At 46.6% G+C, this 12711-nt stretch overlaps 2 protein-coding genes across 6 annotated transcripts in view; both read left to right on the forward strand.

Annotated features, from left to right (window-relative positions):
* The window catches only part of LOC110475147 (TBC1 domain family member 24), a 186240-nt gene that overhangs the window by 63350 nt on the left and 110179 nt on the right, over nt 1-12711 (forward strand). The gene's annotated exons all lie outside the window — the stretch shown is intronic.
* Nucleotides 1-12711, forward strand: part of MYH10 (myosin heavy chain 10) — an 81905-nt gene that overhangs the window by 28854 nt on the left and 40340 nt on the right. For 3 of the 5 annotated variants that reach the window (XM_085556897.1, XM_077787316.2, XM_077787318.2), the window contains exons 5-6: nt 6504-6606; nt 11424-11453. In XM_085556897.1, the coding sequence (XP_085413023.1) occupies nt 6504-6606; nt 11424-11453 (133 nt within the window). The remainder of the gene's footprint in view (nt 1-6503; nt 6607-11423; nt 11454-12711) is intronic. The other 2 variants (XM_077787317.2, XM_077787319.2) reach the window with 1 other exon arrangement.

Here is a 12711-nt window from a genome sequence, read left to right on the forward strand (position 1 = left end):
CTCCAGCAGTAGTATTTGAAGGACACTTTTCTTCCTGACAGCCAGGAGTGCTGCTTTTGGGGGAATTCCTAGGTTTAGGGCTGGTGCTGTGACAAGCCCTTGGGTTCTTGGTTTTCAAAGATTCTCTGCAGTTTTCCAGATGCCTTCCTTGGGTTCTGACCTAGTGAGCGTCTGATCCATTTTATACTTAGCCTGGGAAACTTTAAACACTCTGGTCTGCAATTTTGTTGTCACCTCACCAGCAAGGTGACCATAAGCTTTTGATCTTCTGAGCTCAACAGACAGCTGAATGTTGATTTCAATTTGCACACATGGCATTTTTATCCTTGGCAGGAAAGTGTGTAATTAAACCTGGGGTAGAGGCAGTTCAACTGTCTTCCCCTGTGCAGATCTTTAGGAAACACCAGTCTGTTTCCCCAAAAAAGGCCTGCACTCCTGCAGTCACTATTCTGGTAAATAACAAGCTCTGTGAAGAAGGTGAGTGCAGGTGGATCTTGAGGAATTCACTTTGCTGAAGATGAGATGGGAGGAGCTGAGCAAACAGTAATAGTGAGAATTTCTTTTTAGCTTTGAAGCTGGATGGTCTAATCTTGGGCTGCTAACCACTAACAGATGGTGAGAGAGGCTGCTGGAGCTCTCCTCTGCTTTGGAGTTTAGTTCATCCAGATTTGCAACGAAAAGCAAGCGGGCAGCCCTCAGAACCAGCACTTTTCTGGGAAGCTGGACTCAACCAACTTCCATCTCATCATTCCCCCTTGATTGGAATGCAAATGAAAGTTTATCTTGGACTTTTTCTCTGTAAATTCTTAGTTTGCTGAGAAGAAAGGAAAATATGTGTCATTCCAGAAACTTCATATTCCTTCTGGCTTATAAGTAATATATATATATGTAGCTCTCAGCCTGTGTTGACTCAGCATTCATCACTGGTTTGTACAGAGATGTGAAGCCAACACTGCAGCATTCCCAGACCTTCCTGCACATTTTCCCATTTCTGTGGGATGTGAAGCTGGGCTGAAGAGCTTTTCAGGCTATTGGTTTTTTTCTTTTTTTATTTTTCCCTTGGAGAAACTGCAGCTGCTATTTTTTTAAGTTTTGGTGTTTCTCTGCTCACTGAGCATGCCGGGCTGATGACCAAGACGAAGAAATTTGTGTTGTAATTTGGAATTTGGAAAATACTGAAAAAAGTCAACTCTGGAAATGGGCTGCACTGCACTTTTGAAGGCAGTGTGTTCTGAAGTGGAGACTCTTACCACAGACTTCTGGTATTCCCAAAGCTGGGTCTGGGCCTGATAAATAGGTGTTTAGAGATGCTTGCAGCCCTACAAGGATATCTAATCTGAGCTGGCTTCCGTAGGAGTGATGGGGTGTGGAGGGAATAGAGGCTGCTTATTAAAGGCCAACAGCAGCAAATACCAAACATTTTTGTATACAGCCCCTGGCTGGAGTCCAGCTGGTAACATTCCCATGGCAAGTGGTGTGGAGATGATGGGAAGCATCAGGAGGGAAAGGAAGCAGCTCTAAAGCAGCCATGTAAATAGTAAAGCAAATTAATGACTCTTTCCCAAACTATCAGTTATGCCTCTTGCAGAAAATAAGGCAGGTGATTAAGACACCCTTTAATTACAGGTCTTGTCTGTAAATATCTGTTAATTTGTAACTGGCAGATGATCTGCTCAGTTGTGCTTGAGAATAAGTGTCTCCTCTGTTCTTTGCAACTGCTGTTGTGACGAGGACAAAAGGCTATTGTTGGGGCTCTTACATAGGCAGTTACTTTCTCCTCCAAACAATTTAAGTGCATATTTCCATATTTCCGTGGTTTGGGGCCTTCTGGAAGTGGCTGCCTGCAGGGAGGAGGTGTTGCTGGCCAGGGGAGCTGTGAGCAGCAGGGTGGGCTCTGTGTGCTGGGACCTTGCCCAGGTGCCACTTCTGCACAGCAGGACCCTCTGCTGCCACACGAACTTCTCATCCCAGGGCTGGCTCCGATCACTTCATGACTGAAATTCCTGGGGCAGAGGAAAGGCTTGAGCGACCCAGCCATCCAAAATGTAAAATCCTGACTTTGTTTGGGTTAGTTTTTCAGGAATTTAAATCAGAGATGATCTCCAGCTGCATCTGGCCATCCTAACAGGTTGCACAGCTCCAGGAATATTGCTGGTCCTGTGCCTGGGCAGCAAGATGGAGAGCAGCCTGCCTTGGAAGTGCAAGGCTTTCCTTGGATGCGAGGCCCTGTGTCGGTGCTGCTCAGGGCACTTTGTCCCTTGTGGGCTGGAACTCATGGCTCCCTGGGGAAGGCAGCTGGAAAGGGGCCAGTCTGTACCCTGGGCCTTCAGTAAACAACTTGAGCCTCATCTGAATGCCTGGGAGTCCATGGGGCATTTCCCAGGTCAGGGAGGGTGGCGGCCCTGCCATGCTGGGTACTGTCACTGTCACAAGATGTGTGAGTGCTTCAGACCTGCCTGGCAGCAAGGAAAGCCACTCTTGCACTACTGTTTTCCTTCAGAAACTGTGTTTCCTCTGGAATAGAGCCCTTGCAAGGGCCACTGACCTGTTTTGGGGTAACACCTGCCACTGGCAGTGCTGTGGGGAGAGGAGCTGTTCCCTGGGCAGGGCAGCTCCCATCCCTGCTCTGTCACCTGCCCATCCTCTCCCTCTCTGCCCTGCCTGTTCTCCAGCTGAGAGCCCTCGCAGTGGTGGAAGTGCTTCTTGTGCAAGATTTGGGCTCAAGCTGCTCAGGGAAAGAGCTGCAGCTGGTTGAGTCAGTGCCTGGATTTTCCTAACCAAATTGGAGCTGGGATGAATTTGCCTGGAGAGTTCTGGGCTTTGCTGAAAATGACACTCCAGCTTTACATGCAATGAATTCAAAACCATGTTAAAGTGCTCATGCTGGCTAAACTTTTCCTGTTTTAAATGTGCATGAAGCTGCTTCAAAGCAGGAGCTTTGCTGCTGCGGGGAAGAGCACTTGGACATGGGATCCTGCATGAATTCAGCAGGCCCTGGCAGACTTGGTGTGACCTGTCCCTGCAAGGTGGCTTCCAAGGGAGAGATCCCCAGGTAGTGGAGGGAATAACCTCATCCTTCCAGCTGGAGCTGAGGAGGGCTGGCTTCCTTGGCAGCACTCTTTGGCACAGCCATGGCTGGAGCTGATGTTCCCATTCACTCCCAGAGGGTTTTGGTTCTGCCATTGGAGCTGAGTCTGAAATGAAGGAGGTGGAATCATTTAGGAGAGGTGGGGCTGCTTCTCAGCCCAGGGCTTTAGTTGTTTAATTCATGGTAACAGATTGAGTTGTATTAAAACAAGATTTAGAAGAAGTTAAGCTTTAGCTTTGTGATTCCATCCCCATTCCATGAATACTGTAGATGGTGTTACTCAGAGTTTACCTTTTTTGGGCAGGTTGATAGAGGTAGGAGATTTTAATTTATTTTTGTAGTTTGTGTGTTTGCACTCCTGGGAAAGAACCAAAGTATGCAGATGTCATTATTCCTGTAAATGCAAAGGACTTTATCCTAAATCTTCTAATTCTTTCATAGTATGTGGCAGCAGAGCTATTTGCCACGATGCTGCAGGAAATACTTGGCATTCTTGTAAGCTCCAGGGAGAGCAGGACTGGATGATAACATCCTCTGGTGCTGCTTTTGAATAAGGTCTTGCATAAAGACTCTCTCTAAAGTACCCCTCTGTTAGATTTAGAGGGTTTTTAACACAAGGAATGTGTTTCAAGCTGCTTCCTTTCCTGTGCTTGTGCGGCTTTGCTGCTGTGTCTGCAGCTGACTCCTCCAGCCCTTTTCCAGAGCTGACATCTGAGCTGTATTTATTGAACCAGCTTCTCTGCACTGCCTGTGTTACAGGAGATTTTCCTCCTTTAAAATGTAGTAAACTTTCTTCTTGTGATTTGACAGAAAAGATTATTTCTTTAGCTTTACAGACATAGCTAATAGTGCATTCCCAAGCTCTGCTGACAGTAAGAACAAATTGTATTGTTTTAAAATGTAAATGTATATTTTGCTGTGCTTCTTACTTCTCTTACCTGCTGGAATAGTTTTAGCATTAGCATTTTTTAATACACATCCAGAAACAGGCAAAGCTGCTTTTATTATTGCTCATGGTCATGAATTATGTTAATGTAAACATTGCAGTGAAAGGGAAATGAGAAATAAAGACTTGAGAAGCAAGAATTGGCACCTCATGGTTTGGTGTTTTTTTTTTTTTTTTCTGCTTATCAGCATTCACGTTTGCCTTGTTTGTGGGGACTCTGGGCTGGGTGGAAATGGGATTTTTCATTAAGTCAGAGGGTGTTGTTCCACTTGTCCACTTGTCCCAAAGTGCACCCAGTTTCTGGGTTTCATTGTGATGGTATCTTGGCAGAAAGGAAACGCAGTTATCCATTAGCCAATTCTCAGAGAAATCCCCTTTGCAACCAGCTTTTCAGGTAGGACCTTCCAGGTTTTTGCAGGCACTGAGCAAAGCCCAGTCAGCAGCTCTGCAGGGACCTGCCCTGCCTGTGCCTGGAAAGCTGGGGGTGATGGATGCAGGGCTTTCTTACCTTCCAGGTCCTGCTTTCTTACCTTCCAGATCCTACTTTCTTACCTTCCAGATCTGTTATTTCCCAATGGTTGTGAGCAAGAGCTGAATCCAAGTGGTTTTAGACAGGAGCAGATAAACCAGGGAGCCTTGACCACCCCTCTGGAGCTGCAGGCACCATTTATCCAAGGGCCTGGGCATTCCTTGGATAAATACTGTGAAGTTTATAATAATAATAGTAATAAATTTAAAACATATAAATTAATAATAATGATGATGATGCTGCTTCCAAAGGCCCATTCTCCAAACAGCTTTGGTAACTCTGCCTGAATGTTTGGACCCTCCCAACACCTCTGTGTCCTGTCCTGACTTTTGGTCAGGGTCACTGAGGCTGTACACCATCCCACAGCTCATCTGCAGGGCCATTGCCCAGGCTTTTCCAGCCAAACCCAGCCTTGCTGCTCTTCTGTCAGGTCAAACAGAAGTTGTTTCACCCAAAACTCCTGTGAGGAGTCCCACGAGCTGCTGTGAATGGAGGTTTTTGCTCCTGGCTGCAGAAATGCCCATGCCACCACCCTTCAGCTGAGGTTCCCCTCTCTTAGGGCCATTCCCTGTGGGGTTTCTGTGATTTTAGAATGTTTGAGCTTTGAAAATCTGGACTAGTGGCAATCTCCTTCCTGTATCTGCAGGGTTAAAATTGCAAGTGCTCTCTGGGCTCCTCTCTGCAGCTGCTGAGTGCAGGGTGAGGATGGGGATGCTCCTCACCTCTTACCTGAGCAAGAAGTGCAGGTCTGGAGGAGCTGAATCCCTAAGCAGATGCAGATTAGCTACAAAACTGAAGTGTATGATGAAAAAGGCTGCACAAGAATGGGCTTAAATTCCCCTGCTAAATGAACATTTCCATTTTAAGTAGCTCAGAGGAGAAATAAGGGGCAGGGGAAATGTGTGCTTGTCATTCTTACAAAGGAGCTGGCTTCCAAACTGTTAATTTTTGAACAACTGTTGAATGACAGGAGTGCTTCCACTCTTTCCATGCAAATCCCCGTAATAAAACCCTTTTTAGCTTCCCACACTTCAGAGCTGCTCACACAGTCACTGTCTCCCTGGAAATCTTCCTCCAGTGGCTTGCACTGCTCGAGTCCTGCCTAAGGCACCCCTGAATCCCTCTGGGTGGATTTGTCTGAAGATCAGACCTAGGTTAGGAAAAAAACCCCCAAACTGTCATTTTTAGAGCTGTAGTAACCTCATTTGTGATTGCAGGGATATGAACTTGGTCACATTTCCTGCTTTTAATATCCCCTGCAAACCTCTCCATAAATTCTGTCTAAACGTGGTCTGCTTTAAATCCACCTCTGGCTTGAAAATGAAATGTGCATTTGCTGTCTTTATTGATCTGTGAACTCTGCCACTCTGCACTGATAAATTCATTTCTTCATGGTTTCATGTAGCCCTGCGGCCTTAAATATATTTTTAACCTAGCAAAGATTCTGAGATGAGCAGTGGAAAGAAAAGAATCTCTTGTTTGAAGTGTGTTTTACTCACTCTGTTTCTGGCTCCTAAAGGTACTTCTCTTGGTAATTCCCCTAACCAAACCCTGGTGTATTAAAATCATGCTAAGTGTAAAAGTGTGCGTGTATATCTCGCGATTTAAAAATAAAAATGTATCTGCACCCCAAAACATTCTGTCTGCAGTGATCCAGGCAGGGGACAAGCATTTGATGTCACCTCAAGTAGCCAAGGAGTTCAGCCAAAAGCTCTTATTGAAACTGCTGGCACACCTTGTATCAACATCTCAAAGCTCAGGAGAGTTTTAGGATGAAGGAGGGATTTTAAACAAATACCCTGGAGTTCCCTGAGCATCCCTGCTCTGGCTTTTGGTCTGTGCATAGCCACAGCCATGACTGGATGGAGTGAGGTGTGTAAGCAAAGGATTGCTGAGTTGTTGAGGTGAATTTTGAAGGAAATGTCTGCCCTGTTTTGCAGAGGTGAATCTGGAGCTGGGAAGACTGAGAACACCAAGAAGGTTATTCAGTACCTTGCTCATGTTGCTTCCTCCCATAAAGGAAGAAAGGACCATAATATTCCTGTAAGTTGGGGTATTTTCTCATTTCTTAATAGCTATTTTTGCAAACTGCCATCTTTGCATTTGAAAAAATGACTTTTTAAAATTAAACTGTAATGTAATCTTTGCAATTTTGTCTCAAACATTATTTTCTCTTTAGCAGTGGCTGAAACGAGCAGTTACATCAAAATTTCTCGTCCATATCAGCTGCCTAATTTCTGTTGTGAAATTAAAGGCTTTATACAAATAAAAGCAAATCTTTCTGATGCAATAAACCCCATTTTTCAAAAAGATTCAGTAAACCCAGGCAATTGTAACTGAATTTAGTTCCCACTGGATGCAGTTTTTTGTACTATATTTCTGAACAAGCTTTTTGTGCTTTCAAAAATTAACTTGTACATGTGAAAAATCATCTAGCTTAAAAACTGCTGTAGACTTGCTATATCTAGAAACCAGCATGTAATTAAAAGCTCAGATTTTATTACACTATAAACAAGCGAGTGTATACTTATATATCAGAGAATATTGGGTTTTTTGGTAGCTTGAAACCAACTCTGATTTATATAAAACATTCTTCAGATTTCCTGCCAGGCTTCAACATTTGCACTGAATTTTTAGTGATTCTTTGCTTTTAAAACCAGGAGTGGGTTTGAATATTTGTTGTTAGGAGCACTTGGATATGTTTGCAGTGAGGTTTTAATTGGGCTTTGCTCCCAGCAGTGTCTTGCTGTAATCACAAATGGTTTTCCAGTAGTAATCCTGGTGTCTGTGGTGGCTGGAACCTTCAAACTGCATTATCCTATGGAATTCTAGAATTAGAGACTTAGAGAATTCTAGCAGAGAGCTCTAAGATCAAGCCCAGCCGTTGCCAGCACCCTGTTCCCTCTGATCCATCCCATGAAGTGTCACTTCCACTTGTTCCTCGAGCCTTGCAGGGGTGTGGTGGCACCTGTCCCATGTTTGCCCTCTGTCTGTGAGGAAACCTCTCCTGGCACCCAGGGGAGATGCTCTCTCCTGGCACCCAGGGGAGATGCTCTCTCCTGGGTATCTCTCCTGGCACCCAGGGGAGATTCTCTGTCCTGGGTATCACTCCTGGCACCCAGGGGAGATTCTCTGTCCTGGGTATCTCTCCTGATTCCCAGCTCGAGGCTGTGCCCCTGCAGCAGCTGCAGCTTTGTCAGTCCATACAGGGCACCCCTGGGTGTGCCAGGCTCAGGCTCCTGCAGGATCACCAGCTGACTTTGGACCAGCCTGGGGAGGGGAAAAAAGTGAGGATTTGAAGTGGGAGAGAAGGAAAGGTTGCAGGCAGATTGGGAGAAATCTACTGCAGTGTATGGGGAAACTTGGCTCTGCTTTCATCAAGAGGAAAGAACTGAGCCTGTGCATTGGTACTTTTTCAAACTGGTGCTGGTTTTTCACACAGAAAAGATGAAGATCAGTCTTTGTATGTGTTTACTGAGCAGACTGAGAGTGCTGCAGGCCTCAGGAGGAGGTTTGTGTCCACTTTCTGACACTGGAGTGTCAGGGCTGTGTTCGTGGCACGTGTTGGCAGGTTGTGACAGTGGGACATCATCCAGCACAAGTGATTTTCTCTGGAGGTTTGGAGTTAAGCATGTTCTTGGCTTTACCACTGGGCAGCCTTGGACAAACCCAGTCCTTTTTCAACTTCTACAGCAGCAAAATTGCCAATGGGTTTTTGGAGAGAAGGGAATTGTGCAGGGTTTGCACCCAGTATTTCTAAATATACTGTTGACAACTTGGAATGCCTCAGGCTGAAAGACACTTCTGGAAGCCTCTTGTCCAGACACCTTTCAAAATGTGCCTCCTTTCAAAGTGAGACTGCATTGCCCAATCCCCACAAAAGCTGAGGTTTGAAAATCCTGAGGGATGGAAATGATGCAACTTCTCGGAGAGCCTGTGAAGGCACAGCAAAGAAAGGGGAAAGCTGGGATGTGAACAAAAAGAGCAGGGAGTGTCCTGAATAAAAGTCTTGGATCGTGCCCTTCATTCAGTGCAGCACCACAGTGGGCACTGGATTTGCCACGTGTCCATGAAAAATGCAGACTGTTTGTCACCAGACTAATTTTGAAAATATAAATGAGTTTCCCTTGCTGTGCACCAATTAATTTTTGTTTATGTATTGGGAACAAAGCATGTCTAACCCTCACAGGTGCCACTGTGAAAGGTAGGAAGGGTCAGAATAGGGGTTATAGAAGCAGCCCTAATTAGCTCTGTTTGCATATTCATTAGGCAGCTGCAGAGGGCTGGTGGTGTTCCACAGTCTGTGCAACCTGTGCATTACCCTGTGCACAAGAAGATGCTAAATAGGCTTGTTAAATTAATCCATGGCTTGCAGTCTGTCTGTACCCATCCTGTTACAGATAATTATCAGTGACATGTTTATTTCTGAGCCTCTTTGAATGCCTCATTGATGATTTTTTTAAACAAGCAATTTGTATGCTAAGCCTAGGGTTAACTTTGATTTGCCTGACCTGGTGCTGTGAAATCAGAACAAGCAGAGGAGCCCCAGTGTGACACCTCAGGGCAGCACCGATGTCACGGGGGCTCAGCTGGGATGGAGGGGAGATGTTCAGCCTCCGTGAGGGGCTCTGCCATGCCCTGCACAGCCTGGCATGGTTGGCATCCTCAAATCCCTCTTTCCTTAGAGCTGACAAAGCCCTGCACACCCCTTAGCATGTGGTCCTTGGAAATGGAGTCAGTAACAGAGGGGCTGCAGTTTCAGCCTGGATGGTCAGGATTTGAGTGTGGGAATCCGTGGCCCCAGTGCCTCATTTTTTGGGTTATCCCAAAATGAGTTTCAGCCTGGAGTTTCAGGGTTCCTGGGTTTGAGTGTGGGACTCTCTGGCCCCAGTGCCTCATTTCCTGGGTCATCCCCAGATGTTGTCTTGGGCACCAAGTGTGGGGAGAAGGCAGCAAAGTGCCAGAGGAGGTGCAGCAGTGGTGGGGTTGGCAGAGCCAGGTGAGGCTGCAGCAGTCCCTGAGAGGGAGAATGGAGGCTGGGCTGTCCAGGGCAGGGAGAGCTGCTTGGCAGGGCTGGGACAAGAGCTGGGAACCAGAGTTGGGAACCAGAGCTGGGAACAAGAGCTGGGAACAAGAGCTCCTCTCAGGCTGAAGCTGGGGTGAAAGCAAGCCCTGCATGCTGTCCAGTCTCCAGCAGATGAAACCTTTAAATCAAATCACAGAATCCCAGAATGGTTTGGGTTGGAGGGGATGCTAAAGATTATCCAGTTCTGCTCCCCTGCCATGGCAGGGACACCTCCCACTGTCCCAGGTGCTCCAGCCTGACCTTGGGCACTGCCAGGGATCCAGGGGCAGCCACAGCTGCTCTGGGCACCCTGTGCCAGGGCTGTCCACCCTGCCAGGGAACAATTCCTCCCCAATATCTCATCTAACCCTGCCCTTCTTCAGCGTAAGGCCATTCCCTGTGTCCTGTCCCTCCATCCCCAGCCCCTCTCCAGCTCTCCTGGAGCCCCTTTAGGCTCTGGAAGGGGCTTTAGCTTTCCCCGAAGTGTTCTCACCCCAAACCCAGCTTCCACTTGGGGCTATTTTAGACTTTAGAACTCATTACTGGTACTTTCAGGTTAATGACTGCTTTCAGTGCCTGCATTTGCCTCGCTAGCTGAAATGCTAAATTGCTTAATTTGCTTTATTAATTTCTAAGGAAACAGAATTAGTTTTTGAAGCACAGGATCTCGGGTAGGCTCACTCAGGCTAAAGCTCCCCTGGGTTTCCCAAGTGGGCTTTAACTGCCCTCATTTAAAGACAGAGAAGTTAAATCTGTGTCTGATGGTGCTCAGTTCTGCTTCTAGTAGGACAAGAATGGACACCCAAGAGTGCAATTTATCTTTTCTAAATATAAACAAATGAGACTCCTCTGAATTCCGAGGTGTTCCTGTCCTGCCCATGATTCCAGGAGGGGTGGTTCTTTTCTTTGCAAGTAGACTGCAGCTTTGAAAATTCACATTATTTACCTGAGCAAGCCAAACCTCTGCCAGCTGCCCTACAGACCTCTGTCCAAAATCTTCTCTAATAAAATAAGAGTCACAGACAGAGGGAGTACATTTGGCTTGCTATAAAAAATCTCTGGTTGTCTGTGTTTCTCCACAGTATTTTGCCTCAGGCTCTCAGATATGAAGCTTAAGATTATTAAACTCACAGGCAGAGCCAAGGAAGAGAGAATGGAATTGAAAATTTCTGCCGAAGCTGTGCAGATTTGAATTTTGGAGGGTTTTTATTTTACTTTATTACCTTCACCTTCCCTTTGTCCTTCTTGCTGGCAAAATGTCCAGTGCAAGGTTGTGCTGCTGCTGTGGTGGTGCTTGAAAGAAAGAAGCAAAGGTCTTGTCTCGGATGTGGGTTTGCATTTCTGAAATATTTGTAGTAGAGTGCAAAACCAGCCCCCCTGAGTCCTGGGTGTCGCTGCCCCGGGGCTGTTCCAGCCCCTCTGTGGGTGTTTAGGGCAGAGATCACCTCCTCCATCCCACCCACCCCACAGTGCCCAGGCTGCCCACAGAGGGACTCGGTGCTGGGGGTAATTTTGGGGTTAATTTTGGAAGTACCCAAATAATGCAGCTCCTGCCCTTCCCTGGCTGCTCAAGGGCCATCTGTCATCCTGGTTTAATGAGTCCTTAAACACAGGGTGCAGCCCGTGTTTGGCACATGCCACTGACTTCTGTTCTGAAATGAATTTGGGCAGTTTCTGTGAAGCTTTCTGTGCAGCGAGTGTGTGGTTAAACGTGCTGACAGTGCTAATGTGGGATGTGACATGCAGCTGGAATGCCTGCTTGCTAACTTATCATTTGTTTGTTTGCAATGAACAGCCCGAATCACCCAAACCCGTGAAACACCAGGCAAGTGGTTTTTTTTTAATGCTTTTCAAGTTATGTAGGAGAACTGATGTATATTCTGCAATTTGTGCTGATAATGTGGGAAACCTTGAAGGAACACAAAGCTAATAGAGAATTTTGGGAGTATTTAACTGGCTTTGAGAGAGGGAAGAGTGAGCAGCTCATGAGTTTCTCAGCATTGCAAAGCATCTTAACCACTTTTGAGCCCTGAAATGAAAAGTTTGCCCTCTCTCCAGCCACCCTCCTCCAAAATACTTTGTGTATATTGGGTAATGTGCTGCTGAGAGAGTGCAGAACAAATTTTAAATATTAAACAAAGCACTAAATAAAAGATTTGATTAATGGAAGCTACAAAGTTCTTTTAATTGTTTTGCCTGAATATTTGTATAGCTTTCCAAATCACCAACGAGAGCTTTGATCTCAAGTGTGAAAGGCCTGGCAGAACCAAAAGCCTTCTGAAATCAAGAATTTCCCCAGACTTTGCAGGAGAGGTGGTGTGAACAGAGAGGGATCCTGAGCTGATGTTTGCTGCTGGGAGCTCCGGCTGCTCCCAGTGCTCGTGCTGGAGCTGCTGGGCAGATCCCGGAGCCCATCCCAGCCCTGCTCTGCCTGATCCCCCTTTTCTGGCTGGGAGAAGGAGCTGCAGTGCTCCAGGAGCCTGAAGGAGGCTGAGGTGGAAGCTGAGGGCAGGGATAAACAATTGCTGCCACAAGATAAGTGCCCCACTCTGCCCCGAGCTGGTGAGCGCTGCCTTTGTGCTGGGCACAGCTTTTCAACAAAGCTGGCCAGGCTGGGAGCAGCCAGGGACACTGGAGCAGCTCCCTGGCTTAATCCAGCTGGGTGAATTCCCCCTTTACACTGATGAGTGCAGTGTAACTGCAGTGCAAAGGGAAATGGTAAAGGAACCTCCCAGTGGATCTATTGGGAGCAAAAAGCAATCCCTGGGAGTGTGTGGTGCCTGTTAGACCTCTGCCACCCAGCTGTGTGTCTGAGCCCCTGCTCCCATTTCCAGGAGCTGCAGGCATTCCTAGTGTTCCACTCAACCCTCCCTCCTTGCACAGTTCAAAGAGTTTTACTAAAATATTTGTCAAGTCCAAAAATAGACGGAGTGGTGTCTGGTTTAACCCTCCTTTTGCTGTGAGCTGCCATGCCAGGGTTGACATAAAACGTGTGCTGGTGAACATTTTAACTGTGGCCTTGGCAAAAGCTAATCCCGAGCTGTTGGCACTGCACAAGGCATGGAATCATTAACATCTGTGTC

This window comes from Lonchura striata, chromosome 18, assembly GCF_050655825.1.
Source record: "Lonchura striata isolate lonStrDom1 chromosome 18, ASM5065582v1, whole genome shotgun sequence".
Classification (NCBI taxonomy): Eukaryota; Metazoa; Chordata; class Aves; order Passeriformes; family Estrildidae; genus Lonchura; species Lonchura striata.